The 27,608-nt window shown below is 42.6% G+C and overlaps 1 protein-coding gene across 1 annotated transcript in view; it reads left to right on the top strand.

Annotated features, from left to right (window-relative positions):
- The window catches only part of LOC124289186 (E3 ubiquitin-protein ligase RNF213-like), a 137,451-nt gene that overhangs the window by 69,339 nt on the left and 40,504 nt on the right, over positions 1 to 27,608 (top strand). The window contains exons 50-61 of the mRNA XM_046725791.1: positions 1,097 to 1,233; positions 1,709 to 1,901; positions 4,993 to 5,584; positions 6,646 to 6,793; positions 15,563 to 15,906; positions 16,181 to 16,344; positions 17,131 to 17,374; positions 20,077 to 20,189; positions 21,174 to 21,274; positions 22,004 to 22,189; positions 22,536 to 22,787; positions 23,817 to 23,955. Coding sequence (XP_046581747.1) covers positions 1,097 to 1,233; positions 1,709 to 1,901; positions 4,993 to 5,584; positions 6,646 to 6,793; positions 15,563 to 15,906; positions 16,181 to 16,344; positions 17,131 to 17,374; positions 20,077 to 20,189; positions 21,174 to 21,274; positions 22,004 to 22,189; positions 22,536 to 22,787; positions 23,817 to 23,955 — 2,613 coding nt within the window. The remainder of the gene's footprint in view (positions 1 to 1,096; positions 1,234 to 1,708; positions 1,902 to 4,992; positions 5,585 to 6,645; positions 6,794 to 15,562; positions 15,907 to 16,180; positions 16,345 to 17,130; positions 17,375 to 20,076; positions 20,190 to 21,173; positions 21,275 to 22,003; positions 22,190 to 22,535; positions 22,788 to 23,816; positions 23,956 to 27,608) is intronic.

Genomic DNA, 27,608 nt, shown 5'->3' with positions numbered 1-27,608 from the left:
TTGTTTTTATAACTACTCTTGTATTTGGACAGGTTCGATAGAAATGATCTCCTCAAGTTGGACTTAGAGAAACAGTCAAATGATTTGTTCATTTAAATTTGTTGAATGGCATAGCGGCTGTTATCCCACATGTGTCAGAAGCATGTTGAGGAGCAGCGTGATCCACACTTCTCTGACTGTAATAGAATGATAGCCAAGTGTTCCATGTTCACATGCAAGATGATCTGCAGCTAGAATGCATGTGGCTGAGGCCTATTCATTCAGCCTGGAATGAGTCCCTTCCCACACCATCTGCTACATGATTGAGTAGCAAATGGTAGAGTTCCTTTCACAGCTCCAGGACATGGTCCAGCATGTTCACACTCTCCCTCACCATTGCCCTCAGATATTCAGCTGTGCAATCTACACACTCCAAACCAGTTGCATGTAGTTGAATTGTCAAATTAAGACTAATACTGACAAAACTCTACCATTTGCTACCCAATCTTCAAGCACCTGTTGAGTCGGCCTCAACCCTTACATGAACAGCCAGGATTCATCAATGCCTTTCAATCTTCATTACCCTACTGTTGCTATTTTGTCTGGCCAAAGTAATTTGTCATGCAAATGGGAAAATCACCCACATCAAATCTGGTGATAAGCTGCTGCTGCTGCCATCTTTCTGACAGTTAATTTGTATGACACATGGTTCTCTGTTTTTCCAAATACTCACCACTGATGACTACTTGTATAGTTTTGTCAGGTCACCTTCAACTAGAATGAATGTACTGATGACTAAGTTCAAAGACTTGGAATCTGTCTGAGACCCTTTCCTTTGCTCAAATAATTGTTGATGCCAGGGCTCAAGATAGCTACACTTCACAGTCCTTTGAGTTACTTGGCATAAATCAGCTTGAATAATTCATATGCTGATAGACTAACAGGCAATATTGATAGACTGGGACAGTTTTCCAGTGGTAACAATATAAAGTTAACACATACAGACTATAGATCAAGCGATTATAATGCTTTGCCCCCTTTTTTAATGTATTTAGATTTTTGGTAATTGTTGTTTTCATAGCTTTGTATATTTGAGTAAATCTTTATTGTCATACAGGTGACAACTCACTCCAAGCTGCTGACAGACCAGGAAAAGGAGGACCTGGGCAGACATCTAAGTCTGACTGCCAACAATATCATCCTGCTCACACTGCAGTCCTTTGACACCGAGCAGCAATTTGCACAGCAGATCAAGTAGGTGTCTTCAGCTATTGCAACTTTCTTAATTAATTCGAGTGTTGGCAGCACCCGAAGTGTGTCACAAGAAGAGAATACATGGCTATTGAATCCATTCAAAAACAGTCCAAACACTTGCAATCTTTGGTCAGATTTATACCTTCAGGGCTGCTCTGATATAACTCTAAATGGTGACTTTTAGGTAACACCCTTAGCCAGATTATTAATTTAGGCAACTATAAGATATTACTACTAACAGCATGACTATTGTTTGCTTGTTTGTTTTGTCTTTGGTTATAAAGGAGTGTGCTGATTTGTTTTGTTTTTCAAATTCAGGATTGCCATTTGAATGTTCACAAACAGATTACCTTTCACTATAAATTCATTCCAGTTTTGGAATCTTTGGAAATGTAGAAGGTCAGAACCTATTGAATGTTTACAGTAAATTGTGTGTAATAGGGGGTCAGAAACTATTAATCTTGTCAAATTGCAGAAACTTTGTTCAGCGAAGTGAAGAGGGTCAGAAACTGCTGCTAGTTCAGTGTGGATCTGGAGACAGGAACCAGTCTCTCATCAGGAGTGCCCAGTACTGTGTTCTGGATGAGCTGCATGATGCAAGACAGTTTGCTGTAGTCTTCATCATACAACTGCCTAATATTGCTGGAGGGTGCTTTTCTGGTTTTCAGGTATGAATCAAGTGTCATATATGTAGTGTAGTCATTGCCTTTTTTCCCCTGTATTCATCATGCCATGCATGGCATAAACATTTTCACCTCGGAAACAACTGGACCTATGAAACTTGATTTGATATTCATACATGTATTATGATCCTTCTGTTCAGTTTTCTCAATATCTCATCATCATCACTGCAGAAACCCCTGGAACAGTGAACCTAGAATTTCACACACTTTTTTTCACCTAAGATTGCAACTGAATTACTTCTAGAGATTTGAGATCAGTTATTGCTGGACTAGCGTTATAAATGAAAAGAAAGATATTTGTTTGGGGAAGTAGTGGCCAATATGTGTGGATGGCTATACAGGGGTGAGAAGTAGCAGTGAGAGCATATTACTCAATCACCTCTCCGCTGTGACCAAGCAGACGAGGTGAGCATAGCAAGCAAATGAATTCCACCTACTGTAAAGCGGGCTGGAATTATGATTATGGGGTTTCCACTGTGAAAGCGGACAACCAGCAGCATAGCGATTGAGAACTTCTCACCTCAAACAGGCCATACACACCATGACGTTTTAATTCATGAACAGTGAATAAAAGGTACAATGTATAAATTAAATTTCTTAGGCTGCAATGTACACTCAATCAGATAACGGGAACAAGTGAGCACGGGGAGGGAGGACGGGTTAATAGCTGTGCGCGACTGGTGAGTTCCGTGGTGACGCGAGAAGTGAGGTAACTCACTGTTATCTGTCACGTGGTGTGATGACGTAGCAACTGATGACGTCATCTGTTGACATAATGTTTGCGGCTGCGCGTCTGCCAAGGTCATGTTTATAAACAAAGGCACGTGGTATGGCAACGCCAACAATAACACAATTTAGCGGTTAACGTTAAATGCGATTATCATGGCCACCAAAATAGGCATTTTGACATGATTATGTCTGCTGCTCCTCAGCAATGTTTTATGTATTGTGACAATATATACTTATGTTACCAAACAAATGCCTTTTATCTCTGTAGACCTCTTTTCCAAAATTGTGAGACTGAGAAAACTTAACTTTGGCAATTGTGATTCTCTTAAGATCATGTAATGTTTTCTTCTGATCTCTTGTGAAATGGCTCAAAGAATTTGATGGCTGTGTCTCAGTGTTTGGGTCATGTAAAGTTAAATACAACAGTAACCTCATTCTTGCAGATTTAGAAACATTTTGGATAGTTAGTTATTTGCTATATATTTATTGATATTTGCGCAGAAAATAGTTTGGTAGCAAAATTTAATTCTAACATTTGCTAACATTTAAATGTCATACAATTATTGTTCCTTTTGGTTTGTTTCATGGATGTGTGTTTGATTTCATTTTCAAACCTATGTCAATCTTCAAAATTGACCCAGATCCCACAACTATATGGTACCTCATTCATGACCCATAAGATCCAAGTTTGAATTGGTCTTCAGCTACCAGTTTTTGTCATAAAAAGCAACTAACAGGATTGGGCTAGCTGACATTTGTGGTGACATGACATGCATCAACCAACTGCATAGACACTAACTGAGAAAGTGGGGGTGGTTGTGTAGCCTAGTGGTTAAAACATCAAACTGGCAGTAGTTTTTACTTAAATATTGGTGCACATATTTGCCAAATAGTTCCATTCTTGCCTCTGACGTGGGTGTACTGATTTGAATTCATACATATTTCAATGCCATGTATCTCTAAATCCATCCTGCTCCTGCCGCCATTCCTATGAAGACACATTGCATTAGTTCTTCACCTGTCCAAATCATGTCACCATAAGATGTAAATATTTAATCTCACATTTGATGGGTAAATAAGATGTAATATACACAGGTTGCTTGGTCTCTTATCATGCTGTTTATTATCTCATATTTGTTGTATTTATGTATAAATGTAATGGAACATTATTCACATAAGCTTGTTTACTAATCCATAATCACTTTTGGTGAATGAAATATGTTTCAGATATCCATGGTATACCCCTTACCAAACCTTGTCTTTTGAATTTAGAATAAGTCACTATAGTGGAATGATAAATGATATAACATTTGATATAGATATTGTGTTGGGTTCTTGTTGTTGTGTTGATGTTACGTCTGCTTCCAACTGTGGATGCCAAACATGGATGCCATATTTAAAGCCATGAGTAAGGGAATAAAATTTTGAATGGATATGGACATCCAAGTAAAAACTTGATATTTAGTTAAAGTTTCTCAAATGAAGGTTTGGCCAGTGGGAAAGTTTGGCCTGTTACTTGGGGTTTTGGTTCCCCACATGGGTACATTGTGTGAATCCCGTTTCTGGTGTCCCTCGCTGTAATATTGCTGGAATATTGCTAAAAACAGCATAAAACCATACTCACTCACTTCTGAGAAAGTATAATCCCAAATATAGCTTATATGTTAGAATTAGCTGGTCATGTTACTCATATGGCAATTTCTGGATTGTCTCAGCAAGATTAATTTTTGTATGGACAGTGTAATATACCTGTAAAGTTTTGTGCTGCTGAACATCAAAGATATAAACCTAACTGGTACCGCTGACATGTGATTGGTTGACATGGAAACCAAGATCACTCAAACACTTGGTATAAAAAAATTCAAAATAACACCCTTAGTCTTGATGATTTGAATTTCATAAAACTTACTGGATGAAGATGTGGCTTACATTTAATTCTGGGTGCTATCTTCATACACTTAAGATGACTTTAGGTAACATGTGGCGTGAAAACAGTGCATTTTACAGTCAGTTAGTGATGAGTTGATTCCTGTTGTATCATGGCTGTTCAGATGAGAAAATCACTATCGGGTAATACACTCATGAACATAATTATAAACTATTTCAATCGGTGTGTACTAGCAGTATATGGTGGAAATATTAGTACTTTTTGGCTACACTACCATGGGACTTTTTTACTTCCCTGTTACACCAGATAACATAAGTATATACAGATAAGTGTTTAAGATTACATAAGTGTATATTGTGATTAATCTGTTAATTAGGTACTCCAGAACAAAAGTGTAAATTATGTATATAACTATTATGCAGGACAGTGGCGTAATTATTTGAATAAACTGTATTACAGGCTGGAATGTGGCACTCATTACATCTTGATGAACTACGACAATCCACACAAGACATGCCTTCAATGAATGAATTACATAAATACTCCCCAGCATCTATTTTTGAGGGACTGAGTAGCAATATGCCACCCACAAGTGTTCAGCCATTGGAGCAGAGAATTCCAACCATTGACCTGCTGTGGGAAGAACCATTACCAGATGGAGAAAATTTGAATATGCAAATAGTCAGACAGGAACACCAAGAAGCAGAGTCAAGGTCATTGGAGCAGAAACATAGTTTATACCTAAGACAAGAGGCTCCAGGGGCTCGTGGAGACTTGTTAGGATTGAATTCATCACACAATGCCAGTGATCAGAGACTGGAACATCTGGGGGAAGACAATGAAAAACACAGAGGTGATATGGTTGAAATTGAGGACGTTGAGCTAGAAATAGATGAAAGGAAACATTCTATTGCTCCCTTCTTCCAAAAACTGCTCTTGCCCTGCATCCAGTCTGCTGCTGCTCTCATCAGGGATGAAGAACTGGACACCAAACGCTCGACCAAAAGGATAGAAATACTCCTGAAACTATTGGACAACACAGATGATGAAGGTAAGATTGTATAAGAATAATGTTTTCTGTTTAGTGTGTTAGAACATAGATACTGAAAATTCCTTTTCAAGTTATGTTTGTTCTTTACAGGTTTGGAATTTGGAATTTCACTGTTTGTCTGTCTCCATAACAAATGTATCATAGGTGGCGGTGATAAATGATGTGGCTATGCTTCAATCACATACTTTCAATACTGTCATATTCAGGGATCAGTGATGAAGGGTTTTATTGTCCCCTGCTGCAACGCGGAACTGTACGATGTATTCAGCGGCGTCCGTCTGTATGATTATTGTTAACGCGATATCTCATGAACTGTTGTACCCAATGTCTTCAAATTTGGTGACAGCCTACATTGGGGGTTACGCAGACACCAGTCGATTTGGGTGACCTTGACATTATGTTCAAGTTCACAATGAAACTTTGACCACTTTTCAAACTTATTGAAACGTGATATCTCATACAAAATTGCACCCAATGTCAATTATGTTGACAGCCTACCTTGGGTGATTATGCAGTCACCAGTCATTTCAGGCATCTTGTTTGTGACCAAAAAATAAAAAGTAGTAAACATGTTATAAATATTCCATTCTTTAGCAGCGGGGGACATTGCCATATCAGTGGCAAACACTTGTGCTGCTTCTGTTTGATTTCATGTACTCAAGCCAAAATGTTCCATTTGCTCAAAGGACTCTGGGATTTGTAATTGTTTTCATCTGGCCTGAACATAGGTGTGAAAGATTGTTATGTTGCCTCAGACTATGGCAACCTGCAGAAAGCCAATATCATGGATATTTGGAAAGGACAGTATGGAGAAACCAAAATGGTAACATTGTTACTGATCAACAGCCATGCTCTGAATAAATCAGAGTTCAATATTCATGTTGATTATCAACTAATATCTGAGAGTGATCTGTCAGACTGTTGTGATGTGTAGGATTATGAACATTCTTAAATGCCAAATCATCTACTCCTGTCTTGGTCTCTTACCCTTAGTATGGTACCATGGACAGTTGGTAAATAAAAGAGAATCATTTCTTGTAGATATGTTTTACTGTTTTCAGATGCCAGACTGTTCATGACAGGGTTGTCACAACTTATCATCTTCCTTCTGAAGGAAAAAGAACAATTATACAGCAGGTTTTTGCCCTCAAACTGGCTTGCTAAAGAAGCAGCTCAGCAAGAACATGTCAGACAAGCAGGAACTTTCAGGTATGTTTTCAAACTTGGCAATAATCATGTATTACAAAAACAATTACTAGTACCAAACTACTCTCTCTCAAAGTGTAACACTTTGGAAAGTATTAGGGCTTACCACACTCTTGAGTTGAAATGAAATGTTGAGCATTCTTCATGTTCCCGATCCTGTGACACCCAAACAAACACAACCCATTTATAACGAACCATTCCACAAGTCTTCAGCACAATCGTGCTTCCTTCAATCCAGTCATTCCCTTTCATATCTCTGCTGATGTATAGTTATATAGAGAGAATTTGTCAATGACTCTAGTGTATTCTTTGTGTTTAAAATAACCTTTTTGGTTTGCTATTTCACAGGTAACATCTTTGGGAGGCATTTAGAATTTAGTGCAGTACGGAAGGATAACATACATGAATAAACAACTTCTTTGATATAGTGGGAGTGACATTTCAGTGTAGGTTCTACCACCATTATCCAGCAAGGGATGTACCGAATAAGAATTGAGAAGCATATGGGGATTAGGACTGCAATAGCACTGGGAAGCCAGTTAACAATTAACAATACATTGCTTAAATAAGATAGAAGCATTACCAAAAGAAGCATGCAGTATAAACAAAGGGATAGTGAAGCCTGTAGTGTGAACAAAAGGCATTATGACTGACGGGGATCTTTGATGGGCTAATAGTATGTAGGAGGTATGTAATAGAAATAGTCATGGTTAATTGATGCTTAGAGTCTTTAGATGTAGATAGCTTTTTGGAGTTTCCTGATTTTAATATCTTTGAGGTTGGTTGTAATGGTTTCCTGCTGGATTGTGTGGTTGGGATTGTCTTTCATGTGGTCTGTGCAAGTGTACTTTATACATGTCTCTGACAATCACAATACCTGCTATAACTGCAGAGGGACATGTTCCTTAGATGTGATTAATGCTTTTACACCACCAATATGAAGTTTGACTAGTAATGTCTGAGAATGTTTGACTAAATATTGAAAACATAAGCCACATATGTGCACCTTTGTATGTAATATTTTGATATTTAAAGAATAATGCATTATTCAACAAATGTTGCTGTCGGCATTTCTATAACAATATTTTCTGTTTGTCATGGCTGCCATCTACAATGATTAAACATGTCATCACTGGTGGGACTTCATTGGTCAAATAGCTTCCGAAATAATATTTACAGTGTAATGAAGTTATTAGGGAAAATACAGAAGAATGGTAAAAGTATTGTAGAAATATATGAGGTGGAGATTGGAGATTTTAAACACTATTCAGTGTTACATAGTCTTTTCTGCTAACTGTTCTTAATGTAAAGCGGACATAAATTAAGAGTCTGCATCCTTTATATTCCCAGCATCATAACACTTCATGCAATTGTTAACAGGCTATTCATGATTTCCACTTCCACAAAAATGCAGTTCTTGGCAAGGCCAGTACTGTCCCCCATGCAAATCTTCTCTTCTATGGCTAGGAATTTGAGGTGCAGTCAGTTATGAAGGAGAAAACAATGTGAGATGTAAAAAAATTAATTTATTAGATATCAATAAACTTTGAAACATTTTTTAATCTCACATACTGCATTTATCCATGATGGAGGTGCGTGCAGAATCATACATAATTAGAACAATGAGACATACATCAAACTCACTCAATACCTGAATAGGAAAAATAGAGTCTGGAATTCATAACGCAGAATAACTTGAGTTTGTGATCATATGGCAAAGCACAAAACAATCAACTCAAGAAGCTCATCACAGAATCTTAGCATAATTATGGCATGATCAGTGAACTGTAAGGACTAACCATGACTTAATTAACATCATTGAAGGAGGTAACCTTAATGACAGACCCCTGTATGTAGCATTGAAGATGAATGGACTAACTTGGAATCAAACGTCTTTACCACATGATCTTTTCTTCACAACAAGGAAATTGCTAGTAGAAGAAACCCTTCTGTGTATAGTAAAGGTCCTTAAATTGGCTATTAGCTCTGTGACAGCCTGAGCTGATGCAGTAGGCCTGAGATATCCTGCCACTGCTGTAAGCAACATAGCTGGCGGGAGAGCTGAAGGGTTCTTCTTTTGGAGCTTGTCCCACCTTTCAGGAAGGAAAAAAATCTTGCCTAGGACTTATTTGAAAATCACTCCCTATGAACTAGAGATGCTGAAAGGGAATTATCTTGATTCAATCAACTTCTTTATGTTGATCAGCCATCTTAACTGACAAAGCATAATCTTGCCTGGGCCATCTGTCAGATAGGGATGCATGGGTTTGAATACAGTCACTGAATGAAATTTGGTGTTGTTGGTTGTGGGTCTATACATGTTCTGATTTAATGATTTTGACCTTCATATAATTGTTTATGTGACATTGAATAGTGTTTAACATATCAAATTTTATTAGAAGCTCATAATTTTCTGCAACACATGTCACATGTAAGGCTCACAGCGAGTTCATGTTAAATATACTAAACTCTTTCTGGAACTACAAATTCTTTTTCAGAGAGATCGTCCTTGGGGTACATATTATGCATTTTCCGGCTGAAAAATGTCCTGTGACAGTTGTATCAATGTTTTTTGAATAAAAAGATTGAACAATAAATAAACTCTTTTATTTATTATACGGACCCTACCTCACGGAGTTACCTCCCTTAGCGCATGCACACCAACTGGGTAGGCTCCTAGACCCGTATCATCATTCCTTCTGCTGTCACTGCCGTGAACAGACGTGTTTTGTAATAGAACGCACTTCATGAGCCGGACAGCGCTGAAAGCTAATAAGAAAGCTATGTCTGAGACACCACCTGTATGTATGGTCTTTATTTGCCTAAAACAAGGAACAGTAAAGCTTTACAGTTGGTTGTTTCATAATTGTGACTTTGTATTAATACTAAATACGCGAACTTTCCCGTGGTTTACGCACGTGTTGCTCTGCCATGGCGGGAAGTTTAGCGTGCCATGTGGTCGTAATATTGCGTATTAAAACCAACTATTACTTTCCGTGGTAACTTTCCCGTATTTTTCAATGTTTTCTACGTGTTTATATGCTGCTGGCCGCCGTTAGCTACATGCTTGCGTGTTTGCTTTCAGGCCTTTTCCTCCTGTTCGGTCTGTGGGCAAAGTATCCCACGGGCCGACAGGCATACGGAGTGTGTGGCATGTCTTGAAAAGACGGGACACGATGCCGACACTTGCCAGATATGTCTTGGGTTCTCCCCCCGGGCCCAGAAGAGGCGGGCGGCCGACACCCTCTTTTACCGAGAGATGCGTGAGGCGGGTGGGGAACTGACGCAGGTTCCCCCGTCCAAGGCTAAAAAGCCGTCCAAAAAAGGGAAAAAATCCCGTGGCCAGACCCCCTCTCCTGCCACTTCAAGTGGTTTTGACATGTCGGTAATGGAATCTCTGTTTCAGCAGCATATGGACTCCGTAAAGTCCCTCGTTCGTGAGTCGGTTGGAGGTCTCCGGCAGGAGTTCCTCGCCCACTCCGGCCGGGGGGCGGAGAGTCCGGGGGTGGGATCGCCGGGCTCGGCTCGATCCCTCAGCCTTGAGGCGTCTGTAGATCCGTTGCCTCTGGCTTCGGATCCGGACGCCTCGGCTGCTCCGGAGAGGGAGGTGCTCCCAGTCCCCCTCTCGGAGTTAGCGCAGGGACCGTTGAGTATTCCTGGTATTCCGGTCCTTGCGCACACCCGCCCCATGAGAGCGGAGGCACCAGTTCTGCCTGGCCTGCCTCCAGCGTCGGGACCCGGGGTCCACGACGCCGGCTGGCACTGACGTGGAGCTGTCTGTCTGTTCTTCCCTCCCTGTGGTTCCTAGCGCTTAGGCAGTCCACCGGGTCGGGGTTAGGGTCCTCTCACGGGAGGAGACCCAGCCTCCTGACTTCGGGCTCGAGCCGAGTCAATGGAGCTTGGGGAGGTTGAGGAGCATGACGGCGGCTTCCGTTTGCCGCCGCTAACGGGGAGGTCCGGCAGAGAATTGCCGAGGGCTACCCCAGGCCGCGGTGCCTGCTGGTTGCGTGGACTCGACTGAGTTCAGCTTGCCAGGCGCGGCGTTTGCTCCTGAGGCAACCCTCGCAGACACAGCTCCGCATTCTGCCTTCGCTGGTCTCCGGGCGTGGTCGATCCCCTCTTGTCTGCGCCGAAGTACGGTTTGACTTACCGGATCTCGCGGCGGCGCTACCAGCTTGGGGAGGATTCCTGTTCGTTGTGCCAACCAGTAGACGAATGTGTGTTCACTTCCGTCGCCCTAGGGGAGGCTCGGCTTCCTCCGAGCAGCTCCGCTGCTGCTCGGCAAGGGCCGCCACCACCTTTTGCCCTGCGGCGCCTCTGCGGCACACGCACCGACCTACGAGGAGGTCTACCGGAACGCCATGCAGCAGGTCGCGGTGGTGGTCCATGAGGCCTACCTCCCTCGATTCAGAGGTCGGCCCTGGAGGCGGAGGGGCATGCTGGCGACGTTTAGCGCGTAATCGCGTGCTGCTCCGCCAGCTTTCGAGTACAGGCCCACCTCAGCGCCGACTCTTTGCGGTCTGCTGCGTCGACGGTGATGTGCGCCAGTCATGGGGATGCGCGCAGGCTGTGGCTGTCGACGTCTAGGTACTCGGCAGCAACACAGCAGACCTTGCTGGCCCTCCCTTTCCGCCTGGGGAGCCACCTCTTCCAGGGGCCCAGCAGGTCATACGGAGGCTGCCGCTGCAGCTACCTCCTTCAAGGACTCTAAGGCCTTGTTGGAGCACCCGCTGGGTGTCTTCGGCCTCGGCTCCCGTGCCACCTTCCTCCGCCGGGGTGCAGCCTACACCGAAGTCTGCCGGGCAGCCGGCCGCTTGGTAGGTAGGCGGAGGAACAGGTCCGCCAAGGGTAGGGGCAAGGAGCAGTCCTCGACTAGCTCCCAGCCTGCTGGCGCTGTGGCGAGGTCTGCCCGACCTCCCGCTAACCCATCAGGCTGCCACTCGCCGCGGTGTCACGCTTCCAGTCAGCTCCGGGCTTACTCGGGTCTACACGGCGCTCCTACCCCATATCCCAGTGGGAGGCAGCCTCTCTCTATTCCTGCCGGAATGGGAGAAGGCTACCAACAACGCTTTGGGTGCCGCCACGGTCAGCATAGGCCATCTCCCACTGTGGGCGAGGTCCGCCCGACTTCACCCGGCATACGACCGCACCGGTGCCGTCATGTCAAGCCAGGGCGACATATTGGCGCGACGGTTCAGGCTCTGCTGGACAAGTCCGCCAATGGAGTTTATTCCACCGGGAGAGGAACAGGCGGGATTTTATTCCACGCATTCCTCGTCTCCGAAGAAAGACGGCGGGTTCCGTCCGATTCTCAACCTCAAGGGGTTGAATCGCGATGCTCGAAGTACCATCCTTCAAGATGGAGACACTGCGCCGGTGATCTCATCTGTTCAGCCCGGGCGATTGGCTCACGCCAATCGACCTAAAGGATGCGCGATTCTGCATGTACTCCATACATCCATCGCTCAAGCAGTACCTTCGGTTCTCTTACGACGGGATGTATTACCAATTCAGGGTGCTCCTTCGGCATATCGACTGCCCCAAGGGTGTTCACCAAGCTCATGTTAGTCCCAGCTACCCTAGCTCGCCGCCAAGGAAAGGCGTTGTTACCCTTACCTCGACGACTGGTTGCTCGGAGCACTAACACAGCCAGCGAGTCAAGATGCTACTCACACAGTGATAGACATTCTAACTTCGACTGGGGTGGATCATCAACCTCAAAGAAATCCGACCTGGTACCCACCCAGGACTTGGTTTTTCTTGAGCGCGATTCAAACGAACAAGGATCTCGTTTCCTTGTCGCCCGACCGGTCACCAGAGTTCGGGAGATGGTATCTTCATTCCTCTCCCAGCCCCAGGCACCAGCACGGACTTGGCTCCGCTCTACTGGGCCATATGGCGGCGGCGATCTCTGTAGTGTGGCGGGCGCCGTTGAGGATGCGCGCCCCATACAGCAAGCTTTGCCTCGGCTGTGGACTCACACGAGGATCTGGAGCGCAGTCTCACAGTCCCCGAGTGGTTGACACCTCACCTTCAGTGGTGGACAAATGTCGGGAATCTCACCAGGGGATCCCTTGGAAATCCTGGCGCCAGCTCTCACAGTTCAGACCGATGCGTCGCCTCTCACGGGCTGGGGTGTTCTGGGCAGTCTGTCGGCTTCCGGACTCTGGTCCGGTCAAGCCCACCTTCACATCAACGTGTTGGAACTGAGAGCTGTGCGGTTGGTATTCGAGCGCTTCAGAGAGCATGTCCGTGGCAGGTAGTCCGTCTTCAGTTAGACAACCAGGCGGCCATGTCGTACATCCTGAAGCAGGGAGGCACGGTGTCCCCAGCGCCCTCCGGAAGCGTGGGACTTTCTCCCTCTGGTGCGCACCACCACGCATTGTCAGGTACTCCCTGTTTATCTCCGGGCTGGAGAACGTCGCGAGCAGATGCGCTCGCGGATCCTGGCCCCGCGACGAAGTGGGGATGCTCGACTGGCAGATATTCACAGTAATCTCCCAGTTGTACGGGTCGCTCGAGGTGGATCTGTTTGCGTCCGGGCGGGACGCATCAGACACCCTTGTTCTGCTCGGATACCGGACCCAGGGGCGCTGGCGCCCGGCGCCTTCCTGCTGGATTGGACGGGCAAAGTGCTCTGGGCCTTCCGCCGCTACCACTCATTCCCCGTGTCCTTTCACAGCTGTCCACCCAGCCAGCTCGGGCTACTTGTGCTACTGGCACCGCTTTGGCGTCCACAGAGCTGGTTTCCGGTAATTTCAGGTTTCTGGCTCAGCCTCCTGTTCTATTACCTTTGCGACCGGACATTCTCACTCAGAACGGAGTGCCCCACCCAAATCCACGGATTCAGTGGGTGGCTTGGCCTCTGTCAGGTCTAACCTCGAGGCACGCTGAATTCCTGCAGCAGTTGCAGACACAATTCTGGCTTCGGTGCGGATTCGACAAACGCTCAGTAATGCGAGGATAGGTGGTCCCGCTATGCGCTGGTGTTCAGATAAGGGATTGCAGATCCCTTTTCTGGCGGATTTAGTCCGGTATTGGAGTTTTTGCAAGCTCGTTTGGAAGAAGGCCTGGCGGCCGACCATTCGCTGCTACTCCACCGCTATTTCCACTTTTCACACCCCTGTCGATGGTGCTCTTCTGGGGAAGCACCCTCGTTGACAGCGCTTCGCTGGCTGAACGGATTCGACCTGCTGTCAGGCTTAAACCAGTCCACCTTGGGATTTGTCGATCGTGCTTGATTGGCTGTCCGTCCCACTTTCACACCTATCAGCTATTTCCATTCAGTTGTTGACCTGGAAAGCTGTTTTCTCTGGTGGCGGTAACATCTCCGGTCGTAGGGGTCGGGCGACATTTACATGCTATGTCGTCCGACCCGGCGCTGACTGTGTTTCACGGATCGCGTGTCAGTATTCGCCTCCCAGATACTTTTTACACGACCGGGTCGATCACGCTTTCCATGTGACAGCTCCTATCGAACTTCCTACTCTTACCCAGCCTTCCACATCGGGACCACTCCTACGAAAGCACTCACCGCTGGATGTCCGTAGAAGACGCTCAAAGTCTATATCAAACGAACGCAGGGGATCCGTCACGGGTACCCAGCTGTTCTGTTGTTACGGTGGCGGAAGGCTGGTGTGCCAGCGAAGCAAGCAGACTTTGTCTCGCTGGCTAGTCTCGTATTTGTGCCGCTTATCAGGCTAAGGGCGCCTCCCCTGAGGGGTTGAAGGCTCACCGGTCAGGGCAGTAGCCGCCTCAAAAGCTTTTGCATCGGCACTCCCCATTGAAGAGAGATCTGCTCCGCCGCTATTTGGAGCCGCTACACGTTTATATCGGCATTATCAGCTCGACACGCATTCCCGTAATCGCGGCGAAGCTTGGTCAGTACTGTTCTTCTCCAGTGGACAGTGTCCTGCCACCCCTGACCGAAAGTGAGTCTTGGTTTATTGGTTTGTTTTGGACGCTACTGTACAATATTTCCATTATTGACATGTCTGCTACTGTGAGCTCACTCAGAGAACCTGTACCCCTTCGATTCTCTACGGAGTTACTATATCGTTAGTGAGTGGTATTTTGCATTCCCCCTCGGTGCTCTCATGTAGCCACTTAGTGGGTGGGGATTTATTGACATTCGCACTACGTACGTCTCATTATGCTAAATGGAGGTCGCCTTTGAGCACAATTCCTCCCCGTCAGTTCCCCTCCCATAATGCCTCGCTGAAGCTAACTGGGGTCAAGTGACAGGTGAGTGTTATGGCGCTCTGGGTTCAATTTTTTTCCTGGTACGATCGCTATATTTGTGTGTGCTTGGACAGAATTCCCTCCTCCCTGGCCTCCGGTCTTTGGGAGTCTGTGTTTATGCATAATATGTACCCCAAGGGACGATCTCTATGAAAAGAATTAACCAAACCTGCAGAGGTTTTCACCCTTTGAAGAGAGTCGCCCTGAAGGGCCTCAGGCCTCCTCTCGCAATTCTGTTCACTGATAAGAATTCAGCAGAAGGAATGATGATACGGGTCTAGGAGCCTACCCAGTTGGTTCGCATACGCTAAGGGAGGTAACTCCGTGAGGTAGGGTCCGTATAATAAATAAAAGAGTTTATTTATTGTTCAATCTTTTTATTCAAAAAACATTGATACAACTGTCACAGGACATTTTTCAGCCGGAAAATGCATAATATGTACCCCAAGGACGACTCTCTTCAAAGAATTGAAAACCTCTGCAGGTTTGGTTAAATTTCAATGTGAGTGCTATGACTGTTTCTGTTATTAGACGTGCCGCTTCACAGTGCCTGGAGAATAAGATCATACCAATATTAGCTGGAGTTGTGGCATTCCTAGACACCAACAGAAATCTTGACTTGTGTTTACCAGAAGAAGCACCATGGAAGAGAAGACTTTGGCTTGCCCTGCTTGACAATACAAAAGTATGTTACTACCAGTGTAAAAACATTATTGCCCCAGAGAATCAACACCGCCAGGGTGAAGTTGTGCCACATCATTTGGGAGTCAACAAACAGGTTTTTGCTGTGCATATGCCATTTTTCTGGCTTCTCTTTCAAGACATAAGAAATGCCATTGCAGAGGCAGAGAATACAGAGCGGTCAGTGGATGAAGGTAGATCAATCACTCATTTCTGTTAAGCACATTTGATCATATTTATGTTTAATTCACATTATGTTCGTAGCCTGATTTGTATTTAATTTACAGTAGGTGACATGTCACATCATCTTCAGAGACGTTATTTGAAAGACTAATGTTAAGTTAAGTAATTTGTGTGCATCAGATGACCCATTTCCAGAGTTTTACAGAAACTTGTGTTTAAATAACTCTTTCTGCATTCCTGATATGACTTGAACTGATTTCCCTCTGATTCCTCTTGGAATTTCAGATTCCACTGAGTTATTGACCTGTGTAAGTGACCTCATTAGCAGAACTGCATTTGGGGAAGTGCTTTCATCAGTTGTTGATGAAGAGGAGAAAACCTTTGTGTTCAAAGCATATCTCAGAGATTTTCTACATACGATGTATCCTGGGAGTATGGATGTGTGTGAGGTAGGCATTGTAGTTTACTGTCTCCCTGCTCATGAGAACCATTGTGTATTTTTCTCCTCATCTGTTTCCTGAATGCACAATGACATTTAGAAAGTGATCAGATGTAACACATATTATATTTAGGATTACAGTTTCTCAGTAAAATACAGATTCTAGTGCCTTTTGTTGGGTTGAGTCCCATCCAAAATTCAGACCCATACTCTCAGAGTCAGGTACCTATTAGAACCTAACTCTGAGTGTGTGGGTTCAAATCTCTGATGGGACCCAACAAAAAGTACAAGAATCTGTACTTTACTGAGAAAGTGTAATCCCAAATGTGTTTCATCTGTTTCCTGTATGTTAATCTGGTGTGTAGATCCCCAAACTTCCCTTAATAAGGAGAGAAATAGTTTGTATTTGATGTCAAGCTTGATAACCTACAAATGTAACTGTGCTAAATAGAATTCTGAAATGAATGCACAGTTTCTTGTGACACAATAGATATGTTGTCACAGTTTGGTATAGAAAAATGCCAAATCTCCTTTACTTTAATGGAAATTCTCATTAACTAAAAACATTTTGAAATACTACAAGTAATATACATATTGACATTGCCTCAAAGTTTATGTCCACTCTCCTTACAGACAGTAGCCCAGTCTCATGTCAACTGAGTCAACACATATGCATATTAAAAAAATGATACTGATGTGAGTTTTCAAGCTTTTTAAACAGTTTGAAATGAATGTAAAACTATATAACCAGGTGAGCTTCCTCTCTCTTTATATATATCTACCTTTATTCATCTAGATATTAAGTAGTGCCCTCGAGAATGCAGCAAGGCAGACAGACAGAGACCTGTGCAACCTGGGTGTGATACAGGCTATTACCTACATCCATGTTATCCACTCTGCTGCCAAAGAGAGGCTACAGCTCTTCCTGGAAGTGGTCCAGATCTGGCCGGAAGTTGTGACTGCTGTCGCTGAGTTGAAGGAGAGAGTAGGGGGAAACCCACTGCTCACAGAAAACGAGATGGTTGGATTTTGTTGTTGTTGTTTGTTTTTTTGGTAAAGCTTCAATGTACCAGCTCTGTCATGGGGCCTGTAAATGAATATAATTCCTTTGAAAAGCCTACCTCTATTGCATCATAAGCACAATTCCTGCAAATAGGTTAAAATCACGCTGAAAGAATCCTTACATTTTCAACAGAACATCCCTTTCTCTATCTACCATCCCAACCAGTTGTCATGTTAATAACTTTTTTCTTGAGTGTGTGAAATTTAAATGTGAAATGTGAAATTTCTGGATCTGGTCTTTCACACATTTCTGATTAATACTCTAAGTTAATCGCTAAAGTTGGTGATAGCTATGTTGATTCTTGTTCAAGTACACATAGGTAAGATTTGGTAAAGGAGCATGGACTCCATCCCAATGCCAGCCTCCCTGAGTTGCAGCAATGCAGTGACAGTTCTGCATGTGACTTTCTGACCCTGATTGCCAACAATATCTCTGTTTCACTGAAAACTTGAGGAAATAGGAGTTTAACATGGTGATTTACTTGGGACGTCATGTCAAGCTCATCATCATTACATGGTTATACAGAAAACTTTCTGGGACAAGGATCAGTTCCAACAAAATGCAATGTTCTTCCGACAGCTGCTGTCTTACCTAGATTTTCTTGGTCATCTAAATAAGTTGGGAGTTTTTTAAATGTATGCAGGACATTGTTTAAACTGGGGCCAGGTCCCATTGAGTAAGGATATTATTATGATAAGGGTCTTGGGTCCAAGTGATGGTTCCGGTGAAACCCCTTTTCTAACTGGCGTGCTGGTCTGCTAGGGGGGATTAACTCAGCAAAGAGTCCGAATCTCAAGAAGCTAATCACAATTTAATTTACAAGAATGGAATAACATGGGGTGGCCACAGAGAGTTGGTACAACACTCTGGGCTGAGGACGATGGCTGTCAGTTGTTATAGGGACTAATTCAGGACAGCCATCTCCAAATATTTAAAAAGTAAAAAAACTATGTAGTCAAGACATGTGAGACTTTATTGTAATATATATATGATGCTAACCTGTATTCTTAATCACTACTGTACATCCTTATTACTACCGCATTGTACATTGAGTTGTCAGCCCATTAATTATTGTATAAGACATTTATAACCTCAATTGTTAATCTCCCTTGGCCGTGTCTGCCATCACATCAACTGGTCAAGGAAGTGCTATTGTTTTTCTATCTGTCAATTGTTGAGTCATCGCCTGTCCATTGTTGTCAAAAACTGTATATATACTTAGTATGCTCACATCTATACGGGTGAAAGAGTACGAGTCCGGTATTAATAAGGATGTACAGTAGTGATGAAGAATAATATTCTCAGACCCCCAGAGGACCTGTACTTGAGACTCCAGATGAAGATCATTGAAGCTGTCAGTTACCCCTTCCAATGTCTTTGGTGGTGGATCTTGGGTTTTCTCTTTGAGATCTCACTTGCACAGGACATCTTCAGCTCTGCTTTCATCAAACTTATAAAAACTTTCAGGAGTCATAACATGCAATACAAGAAAGAAGGTGTGGTTCCCACCCTTGTCTGAAGGTACTTGCATGAGATGTTTATCTAATTACTGATATGGATGGTTGTGATTGGCGTTGATGTCTTTTGTAAATATAGGTGTGATGTTAGCAAGATTGCAGGTGTTAGTGGCTATGGTGGTGTAACAGAGGCAGTATTCATAGAATTATACACATTGCTAACTATCGTCTCTGACCTGACAACATAGTAATTGAGGTTTTGAGCAGTGTACCATACCGTTTGGGTCCATTTAGTAGAATGTTATTGTCAAGGTCACAGTGACACTTTGAAGATTTCAGCATGTTAACCTGCTTGTTAAGATTGTCAGCAAGATATCTCAAGAACGGTTCATTGAATTTTCTTCAAGACTTCTCTTGAATGTTTTTAGATAAGCAATTTCTTTATTACTATTTTTGCATATTTCATACACCATGACATTCATGTCAAGGTCAAAATGAGTCTTGAAAATATTTGTGTGTTTGAACAACTACAAAGCAAGATATCAAGAGAGGTTGGTCATGTTTTTGTTGACATTTAACTTCATCCTGAACTACGACCTTCACTTTCATTACTTTTTATGTTTGATTTGATATTTTGTGGGGGTGGGGGATTATGTCACCTTAGTGACTGCTTGTTTCTTAAATTAGGCCTGTTTTTAAACTTTTTTTTTCATCTGGTGGTGATATTAAAAGCAATAACATCAATATGAGTTATGTCTATTTTACCAATAACTCAAGGTATGTTTATTTATAGCTTTGTCTCAAAAGGGAAAGTTCTGAAACTTTAGGGGCATGTCTAGCACCATAGTAAGACTTATATGTGACAATTAAATTAACCTTTTGACAATAATTTTTAACATCATGCTTTTTTTTTCATGATAATTCTGATATTCAATTCTGAGATTATGTGAAGTTGCACACTAGACCTCATTCATGCCAGAAAAAGAATATTGTAACTGTTTCAGAATTGTCTTGTCTGGAACAAACAGTTCAGAAAAATAGAATTTTCTTGATAAATTTAAAATCATAACCAGCAATATTACACAGCTGATAGATATGAAAAACTTGCAACACTTGCATTACTTGGCCTCTGAAGGTCTTTTGCCATATTACTTTAAGGTTGCCCACTGCTTTTTTTTTAGAATACAATTCTCACTCTGTGAAAACTGAAAAAAACAACCATTGTGTCATTTCAGATGTGGATGGATGCGGGTAATGGTGATCAAACTGTTCTTGGAGAGTTTCTCAAGCAACAAGAAGGTTCAACTGGAATCACGATGCATGCCGCTGTGGACAGTGAGTATCTTCATAGATGAATTGAGGTATTTTTATTCCTTAAGATCAAGTTGGATGGGGATGCAGGAATGGATGCTATCCCTCCGTCCTTCTTCTTACCATCATATGTCATTTCCAGAAATTGTTCAATATCTTATTATGACAAATTGCATTTGTATCAGACACATGCTAAACTGATGTATTTTGATGTTTGTATATTTTTAAAAATATTTTCCGTGTCCTTGTTAACTGGACTTAAAATAAAATACAGATGAAATCAGGCCCTGATTTCTCGAAACAAACTTAAGTCTTAGTTTCGACTTAAGTTAGAGTTTTTACTCAAATTTGAGAAAATGCATTTCCCAGAATGAACTAAAATCGATATTAAACTCAAACATAGTAGACGATTTGAGTTTGGTGGATAGATTACTTAAGTTATTTGGGCTTTTTTATTTAAAAAATGCAGTTGAGTTAAAAATTCAGCTGTTTCAAATTATACCAACTCAGTTTGAAATTTGAGTAAAAACTTAAGTTTGTTTCGAGGAAATCGGGGCCAGATGTTTTTGTTTCTTTATTATACTTAGTGCATAGTGGGGCTTCAAGTCAATTTCACAAACTATTGATGTTACATGAATAAAACCGTCCTTCTTAATTAATGTTAGAAATACTTGTCAAGACAAACACTGCAGTGTTTGTTTTTCTCTTCTGGTGTTATACTTCCTTACTCTATAGTGGTAGTTGTTTGTGTACCATATGTTATACTTGGGATTACACTTTCTCAGTAAAGGACAGATTCTTAAACTATTTCAGGGTTGAGTCCCATCTGGCACACTGTCAGTGAAATATAGCCCACTCAGTCACCAGTTTCAATAGATATCGTCATAATCAACACACCACTGTGTCTTACTTTAAAGTACAAAATTGAATTAACATCACTGAACATGTATCACGACTAATTATTCTTTCTGTCTGCAGTCTAAATTTAGACAACGTTGTTCCTTTCAGATGCTTACTGAAAATGCAGACCTTAAGAAAATGGATTCACTTAAAAAGATTGAGCTGTTCCTGAAGAGTGTAAACAAAAATGTTGTCAAAAAACTCTCTGGGTAAGCTTGTTATTGTAATTGCTGCTTTTTTTTGTCTAAGTATCCACAGAAGCTCCAATGAGGCATTCAGCCACCATCAACAGGTTTCTACATTTCTACATGTTTGGTAACTTCAAGAGATCACAAATTCCTTTTTGTTGATGCTAATGTTTCAATCAAGTAACTAATATGTCTTGAAGTCAACTGGCATATTATCATCTCTAATTTGAATAGGTATTTCATCATCTACTGTTAATGTACTTTGGGTACTCAAGCACAAATCATATTTCTTTGTATCATATTTGTTGTTATGGAAAATATTTTTACTGAACATCTCCCAGGAACCTTCATGCTCAGATTGGGTCACATTAACAATCAGAAATTTTACTCTGAAAGGATATCACTATACATCTGCCTGCATGAAGGTATAAGACACTTTTATCTGAGTTCACATTAGTTGAACCAGGTGTGAACTTGACTTCCCAATCAAAATACAACTTTTTCGCACATGACTTTCAAAATCTGCATCATGACAGATGGTATTATTTTGTTGTGTAAGTATTGTATCTTCAAAATATTGTACTACTGACCATGCTCGGCTCCATCAATTATTGTGATGAAAAGTGTAAGTGTGCTTTTTGAAACATTTTAAAGTCACTTGCAAAACTTTAATGTCTGTATCGGTAAGCATGATAAATGCTTACATATTTTACAGAAATTTATATGTGTATGTTTCAATGATATTTTTAGAAAAATAGGTTCTTGCAGTCATTGTGAATCTGAGTTTGAAGCCCCACCAGTAGAGCTTCCCTGCAAGGACAAGATCTGCCTCCGATGCTTCAATGAAACCCAAGTTACAAGAGATCTGATTTGCCCTAAATGTCATACTGCTTTCCCAGAAACTTTCACACCAGGCAGTGGACCTTCACAACAAGTGTAAGTGACTTTTCCTGATAGTTTAAAAGCAAAGATAGTAATGACATATTCCATTAAGAACACCATATAAGTAACATTTTTGTTTGTGAATATGAATTCCTTATCCATGAGGCAACAGTAACGTGTAAGTTCTCTAACTAAAAGCACAACCATACTTTTGACATAGACACAATACCCTTTCTAAGAACAAATTTGAAAAATAATTAAGTAACCTTTGTAGTATGCATTTGTAACAACTTTCTTCTCAAGTACCATAAGTGTGTCTCCAAACCATTACCAAGTGTGTTCTATCATTTTCATATGTAGCAAACATTGATTTTATAATCATAACATTTGAATTTTGCAGGGAAATGTTCACAGAGTACCAAGAGTATCTGAAGTGCTGTAACAGCTTTCTCATGTCTGTGGTGTCCAAGCTATGCTTTGGTGGAACTGAACCTCCCGAAAGTGATGTTATAGAGAGGATCTTCAGCTACATCACTCGCAGATATAGTCAGTCTGGAAGATTGCATACAAAAGAGATGTCTGTGTTTGATGACATGATTGATCCCACACCTGTGGTCAGATCCTTTCTTCTTAAGCTTCTCATACACAAAAGGTAGTGTTATCTGATCAGTTAAGTAAACTCAAATTTGTTCAAATGACGATCTTTGCCTCATGTTATCAACAGAGTTGGAAATCAATGAAAAACCGAGTGACTGAGATGTTTAGAATTATACTCAGAGCTTCAATGTACAAAGTCTACATTTCCCTTTTTCAAGAGTGCATATGAGCCTGTACATAGTATTCTAACTTCATTGAAAGTCCAGAGCTGCAGATAAATTTTGGGTCATTGAGTTATGTACTCGCGTGTGTTCATCTCAACTGGGTATCCTAATTGTCCTTTGAGTAACCAAATAAATTGTACCCACCTCTCTCAAACTCAATTGGGTATTTTGCTATTTTCCATTAAATTTAATCTATAAGAAAGTTTAAATGTTAATGTTTGTGATTTATATTTATTCTGTAATATGAGAAACTGTAAGAAAGACTCCAAGTTGCCAAGTTCCTAAAATAGAACTTCTCAATATTCCTCAGTTATTTTATCAATCCACCGGTACGAAAGCTAAGATTTGAAATTTTTGTGTGTACGCATGTAAGATCACATTTATTGAGTTTTTACAAAATTTCAAGCGTACTTGTACGCAATAGACTTAATAGGAATTGAGTTTTCCCATAAATATTTGCGTAATGTACGCAGATACGCAGCTTATCTGTACCTCTGAAAGTCCCATATTGTTTACATCTTAGCTTTTCAACCAAGGTTTCAAAAATTAACAGTAGACATCACTAAGTCTGGTGTATGTCAATCATTGCTCACTACACTGATCACAGAATTGTGTGGTCCAGACTCAGTTGTTTATGTCACATGACATGTGTATTAGTTGGTGCAGCATTAGGCAACAAAGAAACTCTTATATATTCATTAGTTTAATTCTTATCACTGTTGTTACTTTTAGAGCCTGTGGAATCTTCTAATTGAGACCGAAGATTCACTGACCTTTGGAATTTAACATGAATGTAACATTTACTAGGTTTTATCATCCAGGAGTATATTTGAAACTACATTTATTGTCTTTGTCTTCAGTGAGGAAATGGTACAAAACTATCTCCAGAACTTCTTTCATGATGCCAAAGCCATATGCCAACAAGGAAAAGAAGAGATGCCCCTTGACACATTAGATGAGATTGTTCAGTTCAGCCTGCTTGTTATACAATGCTTAGAGGTAATTTGTGAAAAATAGGCCCAGTCATAAGTATAAGGGGGCTAGGGTAGAAATCAGCATATATACATGCAAGTTTGTGTACATAATAACAAACTTAGATATATAGGGTTATCTATTGGTTTCAAACCGTTTTCACCTCAGTCCAGTACAAGCTAAAAATGGAAGATAGAATGTTATATTTTCATATGTGGCACACACTCTCTGTTCTTGTTTTCAAGGAGTTGTGTGTTAAGATGTTAATTTCCTGGTGAGAATATTTGTTAATTGGATGTTTAGAGAATACTTGTGTCTCTCTTATTATACAACTCACCTGAGTGAAAGTCAAGGGAGCTTATGTCATGGCCTCCTTGCCCAGCAGTGTCTATGAACATCTTCTACTATAGACCACTGCACCAATGAAGCTGAAACTTCATGTGGAAAATGTAGAAGTGATGCAAGATGTGGATGTCAGCATGCCTTCTCTTTTTCTGTAATGTGTTAAATCTAAACCTAGAGTTTTCGTTTTCACTTGGGCCATACTGAAAGCCTAAACTTCTTATTTTTCCTTATCCTGACTCATGCTCTTTTGCTTGTCTTCTTCTTCTTGCGAACACAGTGGAACACTTGTATCTCCCAATTGAAGCTCCCTTCAATGTAAAATCACTAATTAGTACTCACCAAGAGTTATCTCCATCCCACTCCTTTGCGCGGGAACGAGGGCGCCACTTCCCGCCACATGCCTCACTCTCTCCTTCTTCGCCCAGTGAGCAGGAATATGAGAGCGCCTGTGTCTCCCTACACATTATATCCTTTGTTTATTCTTAGTTATTTACCTCTCATAGACTTCTATAGAGGTGTAGCTAGTATCCTTCAACATAATGCATTGATATTTATTCGTGTTTCTACTGTTTTATTCACGGGACTCCGTGTTTGTTCAGATAGATTGCGTTGATGAAAATCTGCACTATTTGTAAATTACGTTTTTCTGCTGCTGACCTAGTTGTACTACGCCATGCTCTACTGTTTCACGTTGCAATTATTGTATTAATTTATCAAAATCTGCCTTTGATAAATATTTATTCTGGCGTCTTGAGACGCGCAGCAGATAGGTCACGTAAACGGATTTTAGCCATGGCTAATACACCAGAGCCCTTACCCTGTCAACTGTTGTCGGACGACCCCCTCCCGTCTGGTGTTCCGCTAGAGTTACCCTAGGGGGAGAGGCGTGGGACGCAGTCCGCTACCTCCAAGAAGCGACCTGCATCCCCGGACATCCCGTCGTCGCAGCCAAAGACTAGGAAGGCTTCCACGTCGTCACAACACAGACTCCGCACCCCCAGGGCTACATCCACGTCGCAGGGGAAATCATCGAAGTCCAGCAGTACTTTCTCAGCCGAGATTGTTCCCGTTGCAGAGTTGGGCCTGTTTGATGATGAAGATCCGATCATCATTCCAGATGTACGGCAGAAGAAGCGGCCAGTGTCGGCAACTGTAACATCAGCGCAGATTAACACACAGGCTGAGGCACCTACACTGATGTCAGAGAATCGTCCTGAGGGTCCCGTCGCTACCATCGTAGAGAAGGCAGCAACTACTTCAGCGCAGACCGTCCCAGACGACCTGATGAACCACATCATGAAAATGATGGAAGATCGCTACGGTCTTCGGAGGCCTTTAGAGCCACGGGCGACCCAGCCCACCCCCATACCTCCGTGTAGGGTGACCCAGCCCGTTTGCACGTCTCCGCGTAGGGCGACCCAGCCAGCTCGCTTAACGCCTCCACGAAGAACCCAGCCCGTGTATCTAAGCCTCCTCCGAAGGGCGACCCAGCCCGCCTGCACGGACCCCGATCCTAAGCAGTCACGGAAGGCTTCATGGAGGATGTCTGTATCACCTACATCGGACCTTGATGAAAGAGGACGTTCGCGAAGCAAGATCCTCTCATCCCATGATTCCGACTCAGACTCTCAACCTTCACGAAGGCCTTCACGAAGGTTAAGTGGCTCCAAGTCATCCTAATCTAGAAGATCATTAAAAGAGTCACCGAGAGCTTCACGAAGCTACCAGCGTTCGCCAAGGAACTCTCCGCGAAGGTCACCTTATAGACGCCACTCGTCAGTCCGTTCACCACATCATTCTACTCGCCGATCTCCTTATCGATCGCCTCATCGATCACCTTGTCGATCCACGTACAGATCATCAAGGACTCCACCTCAGTTACTACCGGAGGAGCATCAACACATTATCTGTGACCCGATGTCTGAAGATGAAGATGGTATCGTATTTTCCGACGCAGAAATAAGATATTGGATGGTGAATAGTCTGGAACTTTCATCCCCATCTAAGAACGAGAACTCAGCCCACACATATCTTATGAAGGAAGATGATGCTGACACAATCACCTTACCCCCAATTGACCCGATAGCAGCGGTACCAGCTAATCTGGATACAGCCTTTAGTAAAGCCACGAAATCACAGACACCTCATGTGCCGCATTTCAACGCTAACAAGTTTGCAGGATACACTATGGACTCCTTTTACAAGGCACAAGATATCGATGATAACTATAAGATGATCAGCGATGCCAAGTCCAAGACTTACAGAATAGATGACCGCAAGCTAGCCGAGATGGAAACCATATCAAGGAGGATGTTTTTTGGTCTGAACAGATCAAGAACAGTCAACGAAACTCTCCTCACGAAGTTCAGATACTCTACATCTGAGGATGATAGAATGATTTACTCGGCCCTCCTCATGCAGAAGAAGGACCAGCAGTTCCTTACGGATCACTTAACAGCACTATCTGCAGCTACTACTATGGCTCGTCGTCAAGGTCTCCTTGCCTCCTGTAATTGGGGTGATCACTTCACCGCATCACTCTACACAGCCCCGTGGTCTTCACCGTCCATCTTCGATGGTAACATAGACAAAGTCTCTAAAGAAATCTCTAAAGACTCAAGAGAGGTTCTCATGATAAAGTCTATGGATACGCTAGCAAGCGTCATCAGACAAACTTCGCAGAGGTACTCAGGCAAATCGAAGTTCTGCGGTCTACAAAGAGCTCGGGACAGGAAGATGGCTAGTGTAAGAGGAGCGAAAGAGTCTTTTCGCCGCCCAAACGGCAATTACAGAGGAGCATCGGGAAGAGGCAGATCATCCAGAGGCTCCCGCAATTATAAACGGTGAAGGACAGGTTCGGAACGACTGGAGTCTTCCACCCCCAGCCGTTCCAGTACAACCATCACAAGTGGGTGGACGCCTTCAACTGCACTGGGAAAACTGGGGATTCCTAGAGGATCCATATGTCTCCAACATCCTACAGCACGGATATCGCATACAACTACAGGCCATGCCTCCGCTGACAGTTACCCCTCCGAGGTTCGACTTCCAGGCTCTACAGTTACCAAAGTTAAGAGAAGCGGTATCAACGCTCCTAACCAAGCAGGCCATAGAAGTACTGGACCAAGTAAACATCGAACCAGGCTTCTACTCCCCAGTTTTCCTAGTGCCCAAGAAGAATTCCAAAGAAAGGTTTCATCTTATCTACAATATGAGCACGTTCAACAGAGACTATCTACGCAAACTGCCAGCGTTTCGCATGATACACTTACCGCAACTACGGCACTAAATTCGTCCCAGAGACTACATGGCCAGCATAGATCTGCAAGACGCAT

The sequence above is a fragment of the Haliotis rubra genome, unplaced genomic scaffold (assembly GCF_003918875.1).
Source record: "Haliotis rubra isolate DU_JTF1 unplaced genomic scaffold, ASM391887v1 Scf1116, whole genome shotgun sequence".
Lineage (NCBI taxonomy): Eukaryota > Metazoa > Mollusca > Gastropoda > Lepetellida > Haliotidae > Haliotis > Haliotis rubra.
This window is presented reverse-complemented; position numbering and strand designations above follow the sequence as displayed.